Below are 24,179 nucleotides of genomic sequence, written 5' to 3'. Positions count from 1 at the left end.
ACTGATTGAACTGGGAGAGGATGCTGGCCTGAAGACTGGCCGGGGGCCTTGTATGGACTGGTTCGCATCTGAGTTAGAAAAGATATGTAGGCTATTCAGATTCCTGCCTTAAATTTGCACCTAGAAGTACCAAGAGAGCAAGCCAGTGGGTGGAAGGTGAAGCTGAAAGGTCATGTTGTAGACAGGGGGTTGCGGAGGCTGTGATGGCTACATGCAGGCTCCAGTTATGAGGGAACAGAAGCTGAAGAGACTGTGTGGTTGAGAAGGGTAAGAGATTGCACTTGGAGAAAAAAGACACAGAGATACCAAGAGAGAAGCCTGGAGCCTATAAGAGAGAGGGTGGGCAAGTGCAGCGTTAGTGGCCAGCAGGCTTCCCTCTATGGCCTCTGTCTCTTTGCCGTAAATCCTCTTTTTACTGGCTTGAGTTCCTGGCAACCAAAAGACCCTGAGTGGAACCTAGAGTAACACATATATGAAGATGATAATGACCAGCATGTTTTGTATGATTAAGACTTGACTTTGATTCTCAACTACCTGATAGCCAAGGCAAAAGGAGACATTGTTCATTCTGAAATCATACCATAAAAAAGAAGGTAGTTTTAAAAGTACTAGTAGTTTTCAAACACTGAATTTAAACTCATCACCCCCTTATGTATAGAGGTCCCTTAAAAATTAAAAATAGAATTATTATATGATCCAGCAATCCCGCTTATAAATATATACCGAAAAGAATTCAAAGCAGGACCTGCAAGAGAGGTTTGCACACTCATATTCATTGCAGCATTATTTACAATAGCCAAGAGGTGAGAGCAGCCCAGATGTCCATTGAAAGGAGGATGGATCAAGAAAAGGTGGTACATACATGCAATGAAATATCATGCAGCCCTAAAAAAGGAAATTCTGTCACATGCTGCATTGATTAACCTTGAGGACACTAGGCTAAGTGAAATAATCCAATCACAAAAGGACAAATGCTGTCTGATTCCCTTTGTGTGAAATATCTGAAGTATGAAAGAAACAAGAAACAAAATCAATGAAACAGAAAGTTAGAAAGGTGGTTATCAAGGAAGCAGGGGTGTGGGTGGGGTGAAGTTAGTTTTTATTGGGTATCAAATTTTAGTTTTGCAAGATGAGAAAGGTGGTAGAGATGTGTTTCCTAACAATATGAATATACTTAACACTGTTGAACTGTACACTCTAAAATGATTAAGATGGTAACTTTAATGTTACATTATGTAATTCTTACCACAATAAAAAAAGATCAGTCACCTTCATGTAAATTAATAATTGAGACCCTAAGTAATGTATTTGAAAATTTTCTGAACAGTTCGAAAGTAGATGCAGAAGTGGATTTCAAATGAAAATATAAAATAAGAATTTTGCTAATATTGGACCTTCCAACAAAATTTCAGCTTTTAATCAATTTCTCTCTCTTTTCTAGCCCATGTTTAGTATTTAATCTTCAAAAGTTACTAAAATTTGGAGCGCCTGGGTGGCTCAGTGGGTTAAGCCCCTGCCTTCGGCTCAGGTCATGATCTCAGGGTCCTGGGATCGAGTCCCGCATCGGGCTCTTTGCTCATCAGGAAGCCTGCTTCCCTCTCTCTCTCTCTGCCTGCCTCTCCATCTACTTGTGATTTCTCTCTGTCAAATAAATAAATAAAATCTTAAAAAAAAAAGTTACTAAAATTCATAAGCAACTTGCCTTTGGTGTTTCATAGACTTTATTGCCAGCAAAATGGAAGACTAGAGATCTTTTTTTTATTTTATTTTTAATTTCAATGTAGTTAACATATAGTGTTATATTAATTTCAAGTGTACCATATAGTGATTTGGCATTTCAGTACATTACTCAGTGATTATTAAATAAGTGTGTTCTTTAATCCTCATCATCTATTTTACCCATCTCCGCCGCCTCCCCTCTGGTAACCATCAGTTTGTTCTCTGTAGTTACAAGTCTGTTTTTTATCTATCTATCTATCTATCTATCTATTTATTTATTTATTTGACAGACAGGGATCACAAGTAGGCAGAGAGGCAGGCAGAGAGAGCAGGAAGCAGGCTCCCAGCCGAGCAGAGAGCTGGATGCGGGGCTCGATCCCAGGACCCTGAGATCATGACCTAAGCCGAAGGCAGAGGCTTTAACCCACTGAGCCACTCAGGCGCCCCACAAGTCTGTTTTTTGATTTGTCTCTCTCTCTCTCTTTTTTCCCTCTGTTCGTTTGTTTTGTTTCTTATATTCCACATACTAGTGAGATTATATGGTATTTATGTATCTCTGACAGGTTTATTTTGCTTAGCCCTTATTTTGCTTAGACCGTGTAGATCTGTCCGTTTGTTGCAGATGGCAAGGTTTCATTCTTTTTTGTGGCTGAATAATATCCCATTGTGTGTATACATACACACACACACACACACACACACACACACACACACACCACTTCTTCATCCATTCAGCTATATAAACACTTGGGCTGCTTCCATACTTGGCTATTATAAATAATGTTGCAACAAACATAGGGGTGCATGTATCCTTTCAAATTAGTATTTTCATATTCTTTGGGTAAATTCCTAGTAATGTGAACATTGGATCATTTCGTAGTTCTGTTTTTAATTTTTTGAGGAATCGTCCACACTGTCGTCCACAGTGGCTGCACCAGTTTGCAGTACAAAGTCAACTTCTCTTTTATGGAGGCAGATACAGAAAGAAGATACCTTTGTTCCCAACGAGGAATGTAGTACTTCTGTGTTCGTGACACTTTTTACGTGCATGTCTCCTCTCTCCAGTAATGGCTTTGCATGGGCACATACATGAGTGTACCTCAGAGCTGTTTTTGTGATACTTTTGCTGGATAGTTAAGAAGATGACATCACTTCTTCTTTCATTCTTACCACATTTGGGCTAAGTTAAGAGTTTCCATTTATTTTTTGTATGATCTTGCTGCTCAGCTTGAAATTTATTTTTTCTGAGAGGAGAGGAAAACTTATACAGAGACTCTTAATTCTGTTTTCTTCATAAAAATTAGATTTATCAAGCATTAAATCAGTTTATATGCTCTGATACACAACAAACACAATGAAGAATCAGTAGCTAATTATCTAATTTTAGGGTATATTTCTGTTCCCTAAAGTAGTGCTGTATTTTAAGAAATAAGAGATCATTGGCAAATGTTCAGTTAAAGCAAGCAACTAAAAATGGATGCGTATATTTTCTACTCATAAGGTACTGTGGTTCTGTTACTAGAATTCTCTGGGATCTGTTTCATTGCACCTTAATACTTAGTGGGTGAGCAGGAAGGCCATGCTTAGAAGCTGCCTAGCATTCCTTCACTGTAAACTCATACTGAAGAGTTAGGGTCCCCATGGGACTAGCAGAAGAGCCAAGCTCGTTGCCTTCTAACTCATTATTATTGATTGCTAACACATTCTTGTATTTTGCAGTGGTTGAACATTACTTTGGGAAAAAAAAGAGAAGCAGGAAGGGAAGGAGGAAACTGGTCAGGAAGTGCGCTTGGCCTAGGGTAGCAGCTGCTGCCTTGGTATGAGTATGGAGTTCAGGTAGCTTTGCAGGGTGTGCATTACTTCCTGCATTTCACAGAAGAATCCAGAACAGCCCTGGGAACTTAGGATGTGTAGGAGTCTAAGGATGACTAGTAAATAAAACCTTTTGTACCTTTCATCTCGGTGAAAACACAAAAGTACTATCTCTAATTTAGACCGACAAAAAGCTGAGTAACAATTTGACTCAGGTAAGGTGATTTCTGTTACCAAAGGGGAGCTGTGGTACCTACTTGACAGGTACATTTTTATAAAGCAGTAGAAAGTAATTCCTGTTCTCATGAAACACGCCCCTGGAGGTTGAGAATGGCTCGTGTTTACACAGGCATGGGCCTTCTTGTACATTCTTTAATGACAGAGCATGCTGGCATCTTCTCTTCACAACACAATGTTGCCTAAATAAAGTAACATTATCTTCTGATTGATTCATTATGGAGGACCTGGTTTTTGTAGGAATTCAAAGAGACAAAGAGGAGTAGAAAACAGGTTGACAAATGCACAAAGAAGCATAATAGTATTACTCCACTTACAGTCTTTACTGCACCCTCAGCCCAAAGCACACTCTGTTAGTAACGGCCCATAACACCGGACCTTAAACAGTCTTGCAACTTTTTTCCCCCCTGTTCTTAATTTGACCTGAAACATGCCTTTTCCTTTCCTTCTAAATCTTAGGCCTAGAATGGTGCTCCATGCTGCCTTTGGAGTTAAGACTGTGGCAAATATTCCATTTAACCACGTTACCCTATCCAGTATTGATCACCTCGCTGTAATTGCCACAAGTAAGATTTTTAGTGGATCCATAGTATGTCTCCAGGAACTACGATACCACTGTTTTTCAGTTTTAATCCAAAAGTAGCACCTGTGAATCTGTCTTTTTTCACGCTGAGTCTACCAAGTAATGGAAAACAATCCCATTCATGGAAGTTTACACAGAACTCTTGGAAATGTTCCCAAAAAGAAATATGTGAAATTTAGGTGAAAAAAATTATAAAAACTTACTAATGTACATAAAAGAAGACTTATAAAGGTCAAACCCTCAGTTTGTTTCCTGTGATATTAAGAGTCACTTTTGGTTTGTCTCCCTCTATGATTTCGTCTTATTTTTTCTCTCCCTTCCTCTATGCTCCTCTGTTTTGTTTCTTAAGTTCCACATATGGATGACATCATACAATAATTGTCTTTCTCTGATTGACTTATTTCACTTAGCATAATGCCCTCTATGTCATTGCAAATGGCAAGATTTCATTTCTTTTGATGGCTGATATATATATTATATATATTATATATTATATATTATATATTATATATTATATATTATATATTATACACACACACACACACACACATCTTTATCCATTCATCTGTTGATGGACATCTAGGTTCTTTCCATAGTTTGGCTATTGTGGACATTGCTGCTATAAACATTGGGGTGCAGGTGCCCGTTCAGATCACTACATTTTTATCTTTGGGGTAAATACCCAGTAGTGCAATTGTTACATCTTAGGGGGCTACATTTTTTTAAGAAGAAAAATTAAGAGATACATAGCCTGTGGTTAACACACATTTGATATCTGCAGTAATCAAATCATTTTCATTTTGACACAAGAATAGAACGTCAATAGAGCAGAGTTAGATAACTCCCAAATAGATCCAATTATATGTAAGAACATAGAATATGGAAAAGAAGACATCACATGTCAGTCCTGGTTGGGAAAAGTTTTTAAATAAATAGTTCAAAAGCAGTTGGCTTGCCTTAAAAAAAAAAATCAATTTTAACCCACACCTTATGTCTTACAAGCAACTTTGATGTACAAAATAAAGCTTTAAAAAATGAAAAGCAAAAAACTAGAAGTGTCTAGAGAGGACATTTATAAACAGTCCATTGGGAAGAATGTATAAACTTTTAAACAATGCAAATTACAAAGGAAAATATGATATTTGCATAAAATTAAAAACTTCTCAGTGTAAAAAAAGGTACTTAAATGCATTTTAAAAGAAAAGAATACATTGTTGCTTAAAATATGAGAGGAAGGATAATATCTTTAGTTGACAAGCATACAAATAGAAAACACTAAAATTCTATAGACAGCTGAAAAGTCACATAAAGAAATACTTAGAGCTAGTAAACATTTTAATGTGTGAAATTTTTTAAATTTTAATTTTGCCTGAGTAATCCCAGCTTTATTATATACCTGTTGGCAGGCATTGAATAAAATGGTCTGTCTTGTACACTGATAGAGGAGACATGAATTGGCATTAAGTATATAGAAAAAGTATTGGTCATATGTAATGAGTGCTTGAGAAGTATTTGTACCTTTTTATTAGTAACTACATTTCTAGAAAATAATCATGAAAAGAAAGATTATTCATAGTAATAAATACTATTTTAACAATTATTTTTATAATAATAAAAACACTGGTGTCTTAGAAATATAACAGTCAGGGACTCATTAGATAAAATCTTATGTAGCCTTCCAGGGGAATATTATGTAGCCATTAAATGTGTATTTTCAAAGAATATTTAATGACATTGGAAGTGGTCATGTCATATTGTTAAGTTAAAAAGGAGAGCTACAGGGACGCCTGGGTGGCTCAGTTGGTTAAGCAGCTGCCTTCGGCTCAGGTCATGATCCCAGCAACCTGGGATCGAGTCCCACATCGGGATCCTTGCTCCGCAGGGAGCCTGCTTCTCCCTCTGACTCTTCCTTCCACTCTGTCTGCCTGTGCTCGCTCTCATTCACTCTCTCTCTGACAAATAAATAAATAAAATCTTTAAAAAAAAAAAAAAAAAAAGGAGAGCTACAAAACAGTATCAGTGGTACTATCATTCCAATTTAATGTGTTTTTATGTATACAAGAGAAAAGATGAAAAAGCAAAATATTAAAAATATTAATAGTAATTAGCACTATTTGGCAAAAGTATAGACTACTTAAATTTTCCTTCCTGATAGAGTTCCATTTTAAAATTTACCATATTACACATACTACTTTTATAGTCAGAATAATAAATATTTAAAATAAAACATGTTTCTAAAAAAACAAAAACCACATTTCTTTAGTACATCTGTTTTTGAATATGAAATTCAAGTAGGCAAGAAATACAGAATATAAATACAGAATATTTGAAAGCTATTATCGTTTCATTGAATAGATACACAAGTAGATATAAAACTTTGGATAAAATACATTTTTTTCTTATATCTACAGAATATTTACAAAATCATGAATATCTTTACAGGGAAAAATCTTAGAAAGTTTTAAAAAGTAAAGATATTATGGTTTCTGAATATAAACCAATAAAACTAGAAAGCAGCAACAAAAAGGTAGCTATAAATAGAAGTGCTTGCTAATTAAGCATTTTTTCCTCAGTAATTTCCTAATTGAAAGAGTAAATAAGTATATATATTATTTCTGAAATACATAAAATAATACAGAAATTGTTTTAAACAATTTTTTTTTTAAGATTTTATTTATTTGAGAGAGAGACAGTGAGAGAGAGCATGAGCAAGGAGAAGGTCAGAGGGAGAAGCAGACTCCCCATGGAGCTGGGAGCCCGATGTGGGACTCGATCCTGGGACTCCAGGATCATGACCTGAGCTGAAAGCAGTCGTCCAACCAACTGAGCCACCCAGGCGCCCCAGAAATTGTTTTAAAGGAGAACCACTTTGTGTAAAAACCTGTGGAATACAGTCAAATCTATATTAGAGAATTTTACCTTTAAAAAGCTGGGGGTGCCTGGGTGGCTCAGCCATTGCGCGTCTGCCTTTGGCTCAGGTCATGATCCCAGGGTCCTGGGATTGAGCCCATCTGGCTCCCTGCTCACCAGCACCCTGCTCGCCAGCTCCCTGTTTCTCCCTCTCCTACTCCCCCTGTTGTGTTCCCTCTTCCTCTGTTTCTGTCTCTGTCAGATAAATAAAATGTTAAAAAAGAAAAAGAAAAGAAAAGAAAAAAAAGAAAAGGTGTTATACTTGTGAATCTAGCATTCAACTTTAGTTATACAAAAGTGATAAAATGAACCAAAAGAAGGTTGGTTGGAAGAGAGAATGACAGAAATCAGTACTGAAATTAAGATTGAGAAAGCAAAAGGACAGTAAATAGAACTAAAAGCTGAGTTTTAGAAAGTTCTCAGTTTAGATCAATAGATCTAACACTTGGAAAGGTGTACTCTCCAAGAAAAAAAAAAAAAGAGTGAAATAGATCAATTCCTTGGCACATCTCATTAAGGGAAACCAGAAATAAGAAGTATATAATGTTAAGCATAAGGAAAGAGTGTTAACTACATTATATATAACCACTCATTTCTGCTATAATACAACATTTTTTTTTAATTTTTTATTTTTTATAAACATATATTTTTATCCCCTGGGGTACAGGAATACAACATGTTTTTAAATATCACTGCACTATGTAGAATTGCACAATAAAAGCTATAAAAGGCTTAGAGGAAAATGAAGGTAGGAATACAGTAATTAAAAACTATGTTAAACACACACACAACGTAGTCCATGATATATGAAAAATAAAGTGGGACACTCATAAAAATGTAGCACAGTTTTAGACATGCTAAATTAGGGAGTATATAAACATTTTAGTAATGATGGCCCTTTACCTTGAAAAAGGCCTGAGGTTCGCTTGTGGAAGTGTACCTCAAAAGGATTGCAGCTTGTGAGTTATTTGGAAATGGTGGGATGAGGTAATCTGAAATCATAAGGCCAAGTTTTATTACCAGATGTAGGTAGGTGTGGCTCCCAAGGGGTGGTACACTGAGGTAGTCGGCAGATGTTTGAGATCTTTGTGTTTTTGCTTTATGTATTCCCATGTAGCTTAGTTCAATTTTCTGTTCTCATCTACTCTTTCTGGACAAAATCATGTAAAAGTGACATGAAATTTGAGCTATGCTCAAATTGTTCCTTAATTTACCAATTGTGTTGAAACAAATTTCACATTTTAGAATAACTCTTATAGCAGAATTGTGTTATATGAAAGACAGTTAAAAAGAATCAGCAATGTTAAGTTAGTTATATATGGTAATATGTTTGAAAACTTAAGTGGATGATTTTATAATAAAATATAAATTAATAAATTTGACTCGAAGAGAGCCGAGAGCTTATGAGACTGATAACTGTATGAGAAATGAGAAAAGTTGTTAAAAAGCTGCTATTTAAAAAAGAACCCAACATTCAGTATTTTTTTTTTAAGATTTTATTTATTTATTTGTCAGAGAGAGAGCGAGCGAGAGCGAGCACAGGCAGACAGAGTGGAAGGCAGAGTCAGAGAGAGAAACAGGCTCCCTGCGGAGCAAGGATCCCGATGTGGGACTCGATCCCAGGTTGCTGGGATCATGACCTGAGCCAAAGGCAGCTGCTCAACCAACTGAGCCACCCAGGCGTCCCAACATTCAGTATTTTATAGCCAAATTCTAATACTCTGATTAAAATTGTTCAGTGTATTCCAGAAGTTTTTTTTTTTTTAAAGGAAGACTCCTTAACTCATTTTACAAAAGTAGTGTTTATTTCTTTTACTTAACTCTCATAGAATACTTAATGTGTGCCAGGCACTGCTTTAAAAGCTAATATTAACCAAATCCTCACCACAGGCTTATGAGGCTATTTCTGTTATGGAAACGGAAACTGAAGTGCAGAGATCTTGAGCAGCTTGTCCAAGATCATATTATTTAGTATGTGTTTTAGCCAGGATTTAAATCAGACAGTTTGACCAGTGTCCAAGCTCTTAACTCTTAACCACTGTGCTTTGCTCTCTTTAAATGAAAACTTAAGAAAAATAGCTCTAGCAGCTTTCTGAGTTGTAAGAAGCACAGCACTTACAAAGTCTAAGATCTGACCTCCCAGTGGCTTGTTAATAAGGGTAGATAGTATAAAGTTCCAGAAGGAGGGAGAAGCTAAGTTCCATGGAATTATGATCAAAATTTAAAGCAAGGGAGGAGAGAGCCGGCAGATAAATTCCCTCTCTATCCTTTTCTCGAACGGATTCTTCCAAAGCTTGGTGTTTAAATTCTGTTAGAGACTTCCTGTATGCTAGAAAACTAATTGGGCTTCTCCATGAAACACAGGCCAGCTTGGTGATGTACAGCCTCACTTTCTCTGCTTCCTTTTGCTTTTCCTTCATTCACACTGCTGATATTGCACCATCAAATAAAGCAGCAGTACTTAAGTTTTGCCTCATGCTCTCCTTTTTAAGAAATCACGCTGTGGTAGGACTTAAGGAGGAAATCCATAGAACAAGAAATGAATATGGCAAATAAACATATAAAAAGTACTCTAGCTCATAAGCAGTTAAGGTAATGCATATTAAACCATTCTGAGTTACAGTTTTTTGTACATCAGTTTGGCAGAAAATTGAAAAAAATGAGTGATACCCAGTGTTGATTAGTTATAGGGAAATAGGCTATTGCCTGAGGATCAGGTGGTGGGGAATTGAAATGCCACATACTTCTGGAAAGTGAGATCTGGGAGAGTTTATTAAAATATTAAGTATTTATAATCTTTGAGCTAGCAATCTTTTCAACCTGTAGATTAATTAATATGTTTAAACATGCATGCAAAGACATTTCATGCTGTATTGTTATAGTACAAAATAGAAGACAAATAGAATGTCCATCTAACAGAGAGTATATGAGTAAAATATGGCATATTCATGTTTTGGAGTACAAGACAAGCTGCCAGAAGGAATAAATTAGAATCACACATCTTATCTGAGAAAGATAGCTCTGATATATTATAAATGAAGCAATAAGTTGTAATGTCCATAGTATGACCCTATTTTTGTGCAACAACAACAACAACAAAAAACCCTTTATATGTTTACATATGTTGATATAAAGGAGAAAGAAAGATTTGAAACAAGACACCAGGCTATTAACACTGGTTTCCTCAAAAGGGATGAGATAGAAGGTGGAGATAATTATTGACTTTTTGTTTATATATACCAAACCATTTGATCTGGTTACAGTGTTACACTGTTACAGTGAACATTAAAAACAATTAGGTGTGGTGAGAAACCAGAAGCTTTCCCACTAAAGTCAGGTTTCAGGCAGGCATTCCTTTTCAACATTGTACTGGAAGTTCTAGCTAATGCAATAAGACAAGAAAAGGAAAATAAAAGGTATCCTGACAAGGAAGAAAGAAATAAAACTCTTTGTAGATGGCAAGATTGTCTATGTAGGAAAATCTGAAAGGATTGACCAAAACACCTCCTGGAACTAATAAACAATTATATGAAGGCTGCAGGATGCACAATTAATATATAAAAGTCAGTTGTTTCTTGTATACCAGTAATGAACAAGCAGAATTTGAAATTAAAAACATAGTACCATTTACACTAGCACCCCCCAAAGTGAAATACTTAGGTATATATGTAACAAAATATTTACAAGATTTGTATGAAATAAACTACAAACCTCTGCAACTTTTTTCAAGATATGTCTCCAAAGGCAGAGAAAACAAACACAAAAATGAACTTTTGGGACTTCTTCAAGATCAAAAGCTTCTGCACAACAAAGGAAACAGTCAACAAAACAAAGAGGCAACCCATGGAATAGAAGAAGATATTTGCAAATGACACCACAGAATAAGGGCTGATATACAAGATCTATAAAGAACTCCCCAAACTCAATACTCAGAAAACAGATAATCATGTCAAAAAGTGGGCAGAAAACATTAATAGACACTTCTCTAAAGAAGACGTACAAATGGCTAACAGACACATGAAAAAATGTTCATCATCACTAGCCATCAGGGAGATTCAAATTAAAACCACATTGAGATACCACCTTACACCAGTTAGAATGGCCAAAATTAACAAGACAGTAAACAACAAGTGTTGGAGAGGATGTGGAGAAAGGGGAACCCTCTTACACTATTGGTGGGAATGCATGTTGGTGCAGCCACTTTGGAAAAAAGAGTGGAGATTCCTTAAGAAATTAAAAATAGAGCTTCCCTTTGACCTGCAATTGCATTACTGAGTATTTACCCCACAGATACTGATGTAGTGAAAAGAAGGGCCATTTGTACCCCAGTGTTCATAGCAGCAATGGCCATAGTCGCCAAACTGTGGAAAGAACCAAGATGCCCTTTAACGGACAAATGGATAAAGAAGATATGGTCTGTATATACTATGGGGTATTATACCTCCACCAGAAAGGGTGAATACCCAACTTTTGTATCAACATGGATGGGACTAGAAGAGATTATGCTGAGTGAAATAAGTCAAGCAGAGAGAGTCAAGTATCATATGGTTTCACCTACTTGTGGAGCATAAGGAATAACATAGAGAACATGGGGAGATGGAGAGGAGAAGTGAGATGTGGGAAATCGGAGGGGGAGACAAACCATGAGACTGTGGACTCTGAGAAACAAACTGAGGGTTTTGGAGGGGAGAGGGGTGGGAGGTTGGGTTAGTCTGGTGGTGGATATTAAGGCGGGCACGTATTGCATGGAGCACTGGGTGTGGTGCATAAACAGTGGATGCTGGAACACTGAAAAGAAATAAAATAAAATAAAATGGAAAAAAAACTTTAATAAGTGGAGAGAGAGCCATGTTCATAGATAGGAAGACTCAATATTGTCAAGATGCCAGTTTTTCCCAACTTGATCTATAAAGTCAGTGCAATCCAAATCCCAGCAAGTTATTTTACAGATCTCAACAAACTGACTCTAAAGTTTATATGGAGAGGCAGAAGACCCAGAAGAGCCAGCACAATATTGGAGAACAAAGTTGGGGGATTGACAACACTGTCCAGCTTCAAGTCTTAACTGTAAACCTATAGTAACCAAGGTAGTATGGTATGGATGCAAGAATACACAGGTAGATCAGTGGAGCAGAACCGAGAGCCCAGAAACAGACCCTCATGAATAAAGTCAGCAGAGGAGCGAAAGCAATACAATGGAGAAAAAATAGTCTTCTCAACAAATTGTGCTGGAACAACTGGATATCTACATGTAAAAATTGTATAAAAATTGTAAAAAAAAAAAAATCTAGACAAGACCTTAACACCCTTCACGATAATTAACTTGGAATAACTCACAGACCCGAAGTGTAAAATGCAAAACTGTAAAACTCCTGGAAGGTAACACAGGAGAAAATTTAGATGAGTTTCAGTTTGTTGATGACATCTTAGATACTATAACATAGGTATGGTGAAAGCAAGAATTGATAAACTGTGCTTCATTAATATGAACATTTCTTCTCTGCAAAACATTGTAAAGGGAATAAAAAGACAAGCCACAGAATGGGAGAAAATATTTGCAGAAGATATATCTGATAAAAGGAGTTATCCCAAATATTTGAAGAACTCCTTAATCTTAACAGTAAGAGATTAAAAGTGAGCCAAGGCACTATGGACTCTGAAAAACAATCTGAGGGGTTTGAAGTGGCGGGGGGTGGGAGGTTGGGGGAACCAGGTGGTGGGTATTAGAGAGGGCACGGATTGCATGGAGCACTGGGTGTGGTGCAAAAATAATGAATACTGTTATGCTGAAAATAAATAAAAGAAAAAAAAAGTGAGCCAAGGACCTTAGCAGATAACCTCACCAAAGAAGATCTACAGATAGCAAGTAAGCATATGAAAAGATGCTCCATATCTTATGTCATCAGAGAAATGCAAATTAAAATGAGAGACCACTATATACTTATTAGAGTGGCCAGAACACTGGCAACACCAAGTGCTGCCAAGGATGAGGAGCAATAGGAATTCTCATAGGCTGCTAGTGGAAATTCACAATGGTACAGCCACTTTGGTCATTTTTTAAAAATCTTTTTTTAAATATAGTTAATCAACATATAATGATTGTTTCAGAGGTATGGGCCTGTGATCCATCAGTCTTACATAATACCCAGTGCTCCTTCTATCACATGCCCTCCCCAGTGCCCTTCACTCAGTTACCCCATCCCCGTGGTTGTTCTCTTAAAACTAAACATAGTCTTACCATAAACCCACCAGTCCTTACTCTTTTATCCAAAGGAGTCGAAAACTTGTGTCCCTGCAAAAACCTGCATACACATGTTTATAGGAGCTTTATGGATAATTGACAAAAATTTGGAGGTAACCAAGATGTCCTTATGTACATGAAAGGATAAACTGTGGTACATCCAGTCAAAGGAATAGTATTCAGTGCTAGAAAGAAATGAGCTATCCAGCCATAAAAAGACATGGAGGAAACTTAAATGCATAGTATTAAGTAAAAGAAACCAATGTGAAATGGCTGCAAACTGTATGATTCCAACTATATGATCATCTGGAAAGGGCAAATCCTTGAAGACGGTGAAAAAAATGAGTGCCAGGGATTTGATGGGAAGAGAAAGATGAATAGGCAGAGCACAGAGGATTTTTAGTGCAGTGGAGATAACTCTGCAGTCACCAGAATAGTGGATACATGTCAGTATGCATTTATTGTAGACCACAGAATTTGCAGTCTCAAGAGCGAACCCTAAGGTAAACTATGGCCTTTGGATGGGGGATAATGATATGTCAGTGTCGGCTTATCAGTTGTAATAAATGTACCACTGTGGTGAGAGATGTTAGTGGAGGAGGCTGTTTGGAGGGGAGCAGGGAGCATGTGAGGAATCTCTGTGCCTTCCTCTCAATTTTGCTGTGAATTTAAAAATGCTCTAAAAAAAGTATTAAAAAAATCTTAGGATGATAATGTAAAGAAGGAAAGACAGAAAGATTGGATTAAAATGTGTAATGTGTACATCTCTGATCTACTGAGCTTTGATTGGTTAAACCCAACAAAATATTCTTTTTTAAAAAATATATTTATTTGAGAGACAGAGATCACAAGTAGGCAGAGAGGCAGGCAGAGAGAGAGAGGGGGAAGCAGGCTCCCTGCTGAGCAGAGAGCCTGATGTGGGACTCGATCCCAGGACCCTGAGATCATGACCTGAGCCGAAGGCAAAGTCTTTAACCCACTGAGCCACCCAGGTGCCCCCCAACAAAATATTCTGAGCTGCAGCCACACGTTCACATTACATTGTTTGTGAGGGTTAAAAGATAAAATCTTTTAAGAAGTCAAGTTGGCAATAGATGTCAAATTTTAAATGGTCATACCCTCTCATCCAGCAATTCTGGAACTTCATTTCATTGAAATATTGTTGGAGATATAAAAAGATGAAATATATTGAATGTAATATTTTTAAATAAAGAAAACAAAATGCAGGCATTTCTCAGTAGGAGACCATTACTGCACATTCTTTGCAGTCATTAAAAAGAGTGAAGTTGATAAACATGTACTCATGTGGAATGTTATACATGATTTGTTAACAGAAAGAAAGCTCTGTTAAAAAGTATTAACATTTAAAAAAAAGAAAGTATTAACATTTTGAGTCAGAGAAAGACAAATACCATGATTTTATTTACATCTGGAATTGAAACAAAACGAATGAACAAAGGGGAAGAAAAAAGACAAAATAAGAAGCAGATTCTTCACTATAGAGAACATACTTTGATGGTTACCAGAGGGGAATGGGGGCGGGGGATAGGTCATGGGGGTTAAAGAGGACATTTGTGATGAGCACTGGGTGATGTATGGAAGAGCTGATTACTGTATTTTACACCTGAAACTAATATGACACTGTATGTTACCTATACTAGAATTAATACTAGAAACTGAATTGAAAAAGTATTACTATTTTGTTTTATTATATATATTATTCCAATAATTCTTTGTATAATAGTTATCTCTGAGAAACAATATCACAAAGGACTTTTAAATGCTTCTCTTAACATTTCTTTAAAATAGCATATTGTTTCTTTGATCAAAAAAATAAGAATAAAAATGGCCGACAAAACTCTCCCAAATTTTCCCCGTGATTACATGTTTCTATTTTCATAGGAAAAGCAAATGAACAAAAAAATTAAGTGTACCAGTGCAGTGAACTGGTAATTTTATTGTGTTTGTTAAATCTACTATGTTGATTCTAAATACAGATCTGCACCTAGTTGTTTCATTTTACACCCTGCCTTGTCCTGAAAGGAATTGAGTGACCTTTTGCCCACGCTAGAGAACCATTTCAGTGTATTCAAAGTAACATGAGCTCTTTGAACTCAGCAAACTCTTGCCTAAATAACAAAGGTCTTTAGTAAATTTATTTAGCAAGTATGTGAGGAAATTTGGGGCGCTCTAAAGTGGGGGACTCAGGATCAAGCTACTCCTGCTTGGGACTGAGGGGGGCAGTGAGTCGAGGCTTAGATGAGTGCACAGCTTTCTTACCCACACCACCAGCTGCTCATGGGAGAACGACTGCATTACTTTTAAAAATCAGTCTGTTCTCTTCAACTGTGAGTCTCTTCAGAAATGAGAAATGAGCATGGTGCTACTTCTTGAAGGAATACTGATAGGAATTTTAAAAGTGACAAGTTGAATAATGTTTTTACTGAGAGAATCATGGGGAAGAAAATCCATAGCCAGGATAGGGAAGTGAGCACCCAGAGGAACTTTGTTACCTCCTATATTCTGTCACATCGCCTCATACTTCCCTTGGTGGCATCTATCACAGAAACAATAAAATAAGTATTTTCTTCTAAAAAGTTAAACTATATCAACTCAGTAAATACCCAAGAGCAGTTAAGAAGTTTACACTTCTGTTCTCCTACATACCTTTCTTAAGTCCTCAAGGAAAAATTCTGGAAGCCTCCAAATGTTTTGAAAAGCTCATGGTTCTGTTTCTAAGCTCAGATGAAGGCATCAATTTATTATCCTTCGCAGCTTTCCTTATGTTTGACAACTCGCTATTTAAGAGTATATGGATATTTTGCATTTGAAAGAAGCTGAAGGACTCAAAATTGGCTGGGGCTTATAAACACTTGAATCGCTTCTACATATGGGTCATTGTATGTGTAGATGCGTGGCTGAGAATGCACATACGCACACGCACAAAGTCACACGCTCACGTTTTGTGTGGCCTCACAAAGTATATACAGTGTGTCATATAGAAACTATCTTTGAGTAAGTTTGACATCCACATTAATCTCATGAGATTGGGAGATGCCTTTTCACATTTCTGTTGGGTCAGTACTGATTTCTTACTATACCAAGACACTGCCATGTACCATAGGGTTGAGTAAAGTGCAGGCTTGAGAAGCTTACTGGAGGGAGAAATAAGTCACATGATATTAGAAACAGACTCTTTAAAATACCTGATTTGAGGGGCTCCTGGGTGGCTCAGTGGGTTAAAGCCTCTGCCTTCGGCTCAGGTCATGGTTCCAGGGTCCTGGGATTGATTCCTGTATCAGGCTTTCTGCTCAGCAGGGAGCGTGCTCCCCCAACTCCTCTCTACTTGCCTCTCTGCCTACTTGTGATCTCTATCTGTCAAATAAATAAATCTTTTTTTAAATATTTTATTTATTTGACAGAGATCACAAGTAGGCAGAGAGGCAGGCAGAAAGAGAGACGAGGAAGTAGGCTCTCTGCTGAGCAGAAAGTCCACTGTGGGGCTCGATCCCAGGACCCTGAGATCATGACCTGAGCTGAAGGCAGAGGCTTTAACCCACTGAGCCACCCAGGTGCCCCATAAATAAAATCTTTTAAAAAATAAAATAAAATACCTGATTTGCTTCTGTAGTAGAGAATTGCCATCGATTTGCTCACCTGCCAAATTTGCAGCTGTAGCAAGTTGAATGAGGGTTATCTTCAAAATTGACCACTGTCAAGACACTGAAATTGATCATTTTCTTTTTCACACATATACTCAAGAAAACAGAAACAAAAAACCAACCTCAGTGTTACAAGATAAAAATTGTAATTGCACTGAATCATAATCATAATCGTTACTTTTAAAGATGTACAAAAATGCTGAGTTGATTGGCCATAGTAATGTTAGATCTAATTCTGTGATGATGTTTTATCGAAACCTAATTATTCACTTAAAGAATTTCTTTTTACTTGATATTTTTCTTTTATTTTGCAGGAGTTTATTTTATCAGAAGATTATAACAAGATGACTCCTGTGAAAAACTATCAAGGTAGGAATGATACAGCAGTGTTTTTACTTAGACTTTGAAATGTATTTTAACAGCTTCACTTTATAGTAGTCAGGGGAAACAAAACAGAGCAGCCCTTTCAGGTGAATTTTATCCAAGTCTTTGAGTTAAGAAACTGAGGCTTAACGAGGTTGGGTGACTTGCCTAAGGTCCTGTAGCTGGTAACATGCAGAACATGCGGACTGGGTCGTTGTGACCCCAGAACCTCTGACATTTGTCCTTTGTCTCTCTGCTATACTACACGGCCTCAAAGCAGTGTAGCAGGTGCCGAGAGTAGGGTCAGTGTTAGAAGTGAGCTACTTTATATGGGGCTTGTTTCATTTTCGGTTAAATATCTTTAAAGGCCTTAGAATATCCATGTTGTCTAAGGGAAAGAAATTTAGTGTGTCTTCAACATTGCCAGTGTGCCATACATGGATTAGGAGCCATTTTCTGTAATGATTTATTTATCTAGACCAATGATATTATAGGATCAGAACATTAAAAGTGGATCTTTTAAGACTTAGAGGTTATTTAATCCACAATTTCTTGATTCCATCCATCCTGTGTATGATCATCCACATTCTTTTCCGATACCTCCAAAGACATATCTAGCAAACCATCCTGGTTTTTATAAAATGCAAGTATTAAGTTCTTTATTTCTAGATTTTGAGCCAAAATTCATTTCCCTGTGGATTTATTCTTTGTTTTCACATACTACTTCCAAGTATTCCTTGAGTACCTACTGAGTTTCAGTAACTGAGGATCATAATAGTAAACAAGACATGTGTAGTACCTGCCTGTAAGCAGTTTGTAATTATGTAGAGGTTACAGACAGGTAGCCAGGTCATTAAAATGTTACGTTATGAATACTAGAAAGTTCCTCTGTTGGTTTTTGTTCAGCCTATTGGAGCCACAGAAACTAAGTTGAATCTCTGTTATACATGACAGCTTTTCAGTGATTTTAAAACAGCCATGAAAATTCCCACCCTGTTCTCTTCTTTCCTCCTTGTATCTCAAACATTTTACATTCTCCTTTACATGACCTGAATTTTTTTTCTTTAAAAAAAAATTTGTTTTTTAGTTGTCTTGGTCACAGGTCTTGCGATATCATGTTGTACCTCTGGAGCCATTTAAAAATGGGACACATTGTGGTAGGCAGCCTCTGAGATGGCTCCTGATGATCCTTGTCTCCTGTTATTCATGCCCTTGAGTGTAGCCTGTACCTAACATATGGCAAATGATTGATGTCACTTCTAAGATTAAGTTACAAAGAGATTAGTCCTTCTTGCTTGCTCTCTCCTGCTCTTTCTGGTTCTCATGGAAGCTAGCTACCATCTTGTGAGCCACTTTATGGAGAGGCCTATGTGGTGAGGAACTGAGGGAAGCCACTTAAGTGGCTGTTAAGGAACTGAAGCCCTCAGGTAGCTCAGTAACCTCTGAGGAGTGAGTCTAGTCAACATGAGAGAGCATGAAGTTCCGCAGGTCCTTCCTCTGTCAGTCTTACGGATGAGACCATAGTCCCACCACACCTTGATTTCATCCTGTGAGACACCTTTTAGTAGAGGCACCAAGCTAAGCTATACCAAGATTTATGATCCACAGAAATTCTGAGATAATAAATGTTTACTGTGTTACGCTATTAAGTTTTGGCATAATTTGTTATACAGTAGATAACCAATATACATATGTAATGTGATAACTACAGAATTGTATTTCCTTCCTCTTCTGGTCACTTTTCCATAAAGGGTGAACTTCTGACAGGCCACTTTATACTGTGGGCTCATGTGGAGCAGTGAGCTCAAACCCCTTAATGCTTCTCACTTGAGTTATTATTAAACTATGTCTCCTGTAATTTTGAAGCTGTTGCTTTTCTTGGTGTGGGGGTAGAGAGGGGGGGTTATTTTGTTTTTAGCCTAAATGCTGGACTACAGGTTATTCATCTCATTAAGTCCATCATCTCAACTCAAGACATTTTGAAATCCCAGTAGTCATTATATATATATTTTTAAAATATAATGCTAAGCCCATGAGAGAAACAGGAGGGTGAGTCCCATGTACCAGAAGCAAAGACAGAATTAAAACTCAAAATGATATGCATACTACCTGACATGGTAGCTATCTTGGGGGAGAAAAACAGAACTTCTAATAGGTAAAAGCTTTTGTATGAACATTCACTTAGGGACAAAAGATGAGACCTAGGACTTGAGTGAGATAGGAAGTTGCAACTCATATTTACATATAAAGATGAAATGCATAAAGGACTATAGCCCCATGAAAAAGAGGATCCATACTCTCCACTTACTGGCCCAGAAGACCATAGCATAATTTATTCCTGATCTCAAATCTGGATCGAAGGGAAGAATCTTCCAGGTAAATGAAAATTACAACCTAAAATTTTGGATTTGGAACACAAATTTAAATCATTCACGTGGTGCTAGAAGCTTCAGCTTAAGAATTTAATGTATGAATTGGTTCTGGGCCAGGGGTATCCTCCTGGTACCTACTAGAAATAAATTCAAAAGCTCTCTTCAACAAGACAAGTCACACAAAGATCTCACAGCAAAAACAAGCCCCGCTTAAGATGAATTCATAATAATAAAAATAAGATTACAAAAGTTAAAAGGAATCAATCCAACAGATATCGAAAATGGAGGTGAAATAAAAAATTTTTCGGGCATAAAAAACAGAGAATTCATAGACCTGCACTTAAGGAAATGTTAAAGGAAGTCCTTCAGGAAGGAAGTAAATGATGCCAAAGGAAGAAGATAGGGATCTACACAAAAGGATGAAGAACAGCAGGCATGGTTACTATAAGATTTTTCGTTATTATTTAAATCTTATAAAAAGACAATTTGCTTTTTAACTAAAAGTAATAAAGTAGCATGAGGGTCATAACATGTAAAATTAAAATGTTTGACATCAGTAGTAACACAAAAGCCAAGAAGTGGGGAGAAATGGAAATGTATGCTGTTGTTGTAAGATTCTTGTGCTACACATGAAGTGGAGTAGAATCACTTGAAGGAAGACTATGGTAAGTTAAAGATGTATACTTCTGGCCCTAAAGCAGCCATAAAAGAACAAATCCAAAAGTTACTACTAATTTGCCAGCCAAGGAGATTAAATGGAATCATTAAAATCATTCTCACTGAACTCCTCTTCCCCTGCCAAAAAAAAAAAAAAAAGAGTAAGAAGGAAAAATAGAAAACAAATAGCAAAGGGATAGATTTAAACCTACCAGTAATCAATAGTCATATTAAATGTATGTGGTCTGAGGCCAATTAAAAGGCAGAGGCCATCAGCTTGAATGAAAAAAGGAGACCCAAATATAAACCACCTACAAGAAATGTACTTTAAATATAAAGACATAAAGTAGTTACAAGTAAAAGGATAACAAAAGATACATAGTACAAACAGTAGTCAAAAAAAGGCTGGAGTGGCTATGTTGATAATAGTTAGACTTTAGAGAAAAGAATATTACCAGGGATAAAGGATTGTATTACCAGAGATTATTTCATAATGGATAAGGATCAATCCATCAGGAGGGCATAATGATCCCAAATGTTTATACTCTTAATAAACATAGCTTTGAAATATGTGAAGCAAAACCTGATGAAACTTTAGGAGGAGAAATAGACACATCCTCAATTTTAGTCAGAAATTTTAGAACTTCTCTCAATAATTGATTGAATATATCAGTAATTGACAGAATAAGTAGGCAGAAAATCAGTAAGGTATAAAAGGCTTGAACACAGTACACAGCCAACTTGCTGTAATTGGCATCTGTAGAACATTCCATTAAACTAAAGCAGAAGACACATTCTTTTCAACTTCACACAGAACATTTATCAATAGATCGTATTCTGGGCCATAAAACGAGTCAGTAAATTTGGAAGAATTCAAAGGTGTGTTCTCTGATCAAAATGATACTGAACCAGGAGTCAATTAACAGAAATATCTCCAGAAAAGCCCCAGATATTAGGAAGCTAAATAACCATGGGCCATCTAAGTAATCCATGGGTCAAAGAAGAAATCAAAGTGGAAACAGTGTATCAAAATTTGTGGTATGCTACTAAAGCAGTACTTAACTAAACACCTATGTTAGAAGAAAGAAAGGTCTCAAATCAGTGACCTTAGTTTCTACATCAGGAAACCAGAAAGGGGGGCATCCAGGTAGCTCAGTCAGTTGGGCATCTGCCTTCAGCTCAGGTTGTGATCCTAGGGTCCTGGGATGGAGCTCCATGTCGGGCTCCCCACTCAATGGGGAGTCTGCTTCTCCCTCTGCCTCTTCCCCTGCTTGTGCTCTCTCTGTCCCTCTCAAATAAATAAATAAAATCTTAAGCAGAAGAGAAGAAAGATCATAGCAGAAGTTCATGAAATAGAAAAAGAAAATAAGGAAGTATCAGTGACACCAAAAACTGTTGTTTGTTTTGAGAGGAGGAATAAAAGCAATAAACCTCTAGCCAGACTTAAACCAGAAAAAAAGGAGAGAAGATTCAGGCCACCAGTATCAGGAATAAGGGAAGTGACACTATTAGAGATTGTAGGATAATAAGGAATATTATAAAAAACTTTATGCCAATAAATCTGACAACCTAAGTGAAATGAACAAATCTTTGAAAAGTAAAAATTGTGAAAGGTCAGGAAGAAATAGACAACCCTAATAACCCTATATCTACTAAAGAAATTGACTTTATAATTGACTTCCCACAAAGAAAACCCCAGGCCCAGATGGCTTTACTAGTAAATTTTATCAAACATTTAAGGAAGACACAATACAAATTCTACACAAACTCCTTCAGAAAAAGACTTTCCAGATGATTTTTGAAGTGGTGGTATCTGACATGATAACTAGACAAAGACAGTACAAGAAAAGAAATATACAGGCCAGCCTTCCCCATGAAAACAGATGCAAAAATTCCAACAGAATTTTAGCAAATCAAATTCAGCAGCGTATACAAAGGATAGTACATCATGACCAAGCAAGGGTTATTTCAAGTTTATACCCCAAAGAAATGGAAGGAAGGATCGCATGCCATTGTGCCAATATTCACAATAGGCAAGAAGTGGAAACAACCTAAACATCCATGAATGGATGAATGGTTAAATAAAATGTGGTATACCAATAAAATGAATTAGGTTTTGGACACAAAAAAGGAATGAAATATTGATACATGCTACAATGTGGATGAACCTTGAAAACACATTAAGTCAGTGAAAGAAACTAGACACAAAGGACCACTCTTTATATGAATACATTTATATGAAATGTCAGGAATAAGGGAGGTGTGGCTCAGTCTGTGTGGCTCAGTTGGTTTAGCATCTGACTTTGGGTCAGGTCATGATCTCTGGGTCCTGGAATCAAGTCCCACAGTGGGCTCCCCATTTAGTGGGGAGTCTGTTTGTTCCTCTCCTTCTGCGCCTCCCCCACTTAAGTGCTACCCCCCCCCCCCCGCAAATAAATAGTCTTAAAAAAAAAAAAAAAAAGAATAGAAGAATCCGTTGAGATAGAAAGTATTTAGTGGTTGCCCGGGGACAAGGGAGGAGGAATTGGGGATGTGGGTTTGTTTTGGGGTCATGGAAATGTTCTATAAATAGAACATTTTTCCATGATAATTGTACAACATTGTGAATATACTAATAGCCACTAAATGATACACTCTACAATTATTTAAATGATGAATTTTACCTCAATAAACTTTTTTTTAAAAAACAATCAGTGATACCAAAACCAAAAACACTATTAAGAAAACTACAGGCCAGTAACTCTCATGAACTTAGATGTTATAATCCTTTTAAAAAATTCTAGCAAATCCAAGAATATACAGAAGAAATTATATACCCATGCCCAAGGGGATTTATTCCGGATATGCAAAGCTGGTTTAACATTTGAAAATCAGTGTAATCCATCACAACAAGAGGCTAAAGAAGTAAAATGATATGATCATATCAATTGGTGCAGAAAAAGCATCTGATAAATTCTGCCACCTATTCATGATAAAAATACAGAGCCAACTACAAATCAAGGCGAACTTCCTCACCTCCATTAAGAAATATCTACAAAAGTCTGCAGCTGACATTGTACTTAATTGTGAGAAATGATATGCTTTTCCACTATGATCACAAACAAGACAAGGATGTCCTCTCTCAGCCTTCCTAGTAAAGAAGTATGGCCAGACTTCAAGCCCACGTTTCTGCAGCTTAGTGATATGTGTGTACCTTTAAAGGGTTTCTTCTTGAATTAAAGAATTCTGTCACCTTAGAAGGAGTATGTGCTCTGAGTTTGGGGGCATGTTTTGTTGTTTGTTTTTCCAGTAGTCCTAGCCAGCCTGACAGAAAGAGAAGCTAGGGTTTTAGTTCTAGTTTCATCATTCATTGTGCCGATCTGAGCAAGTCACTCAACCTTTGAGAGCCTCTGTCTACTCCCCTCACATCAGGGCAGCTCAGAGTGCTGAACCCCTCCCTTCTGTTTTGGGCTGCCGTCCTCCCCCTTAGACTTAGAAAGTGATGGCAGATAGGGACAAAATGCTGGGGGCTACCATCTCGCTGAAATAGACTTGAGAAACTTGAAGCAATAGAGAAGTTCATTTGATTCCATCATTGGTGGAGCTCGAATTGGACATTTGATGACAAGATCTTCAGGAGTTTC

General features: G+C 36.9%; 1 protein-coding gene across 6 annotated transcripts in view; it reads left to right on the top strand.

Moving 5' to 3' along the window:
* Nucleotides 1-24,179, top strand: part of WDFY2 (WD repeat and FYVE domain containing 2) — a 182,206-nt gene that overhangs the window by 109,329 nt on the left and 48,698 nt on the right. For all 6 annotated transcript variants that reach the window (XR_014303185.1, XR_014303186.1, XM_082700539.1 and 3 more), the window contains exon 4: nucleotides 17,479-17,533. Coding sequence is in view for 4 of the 6 variants with exons in the window: in XM_082700539.1 (XP_082556665.1) it covers nucleotides 17,479-17,533 (55 nt within the window). In the remaining 2 variants the exon portion in view is untranslated. The remainder of the gene's footprint in view (nucleotides 1-17,478; nucleotides 17,534-24,179) is intronic.

This window comes from Mustela nivalis, assembly GCF_964662115.1.
Source record: "Mustela nivalis genome assembly, chromosome: 15".
Classification (NCBI taxonomy): Eukaryota; Metazoa; Chordata; class Mammalia; order Carnivora; family Mustelidae; genus Mustela; species Mustela nivalis.
The sequence above is the reverse complement of the archived record's forward strand: the minus strand, read 5'-3'. Positions and strand labels throughout refer to the sequence as shown.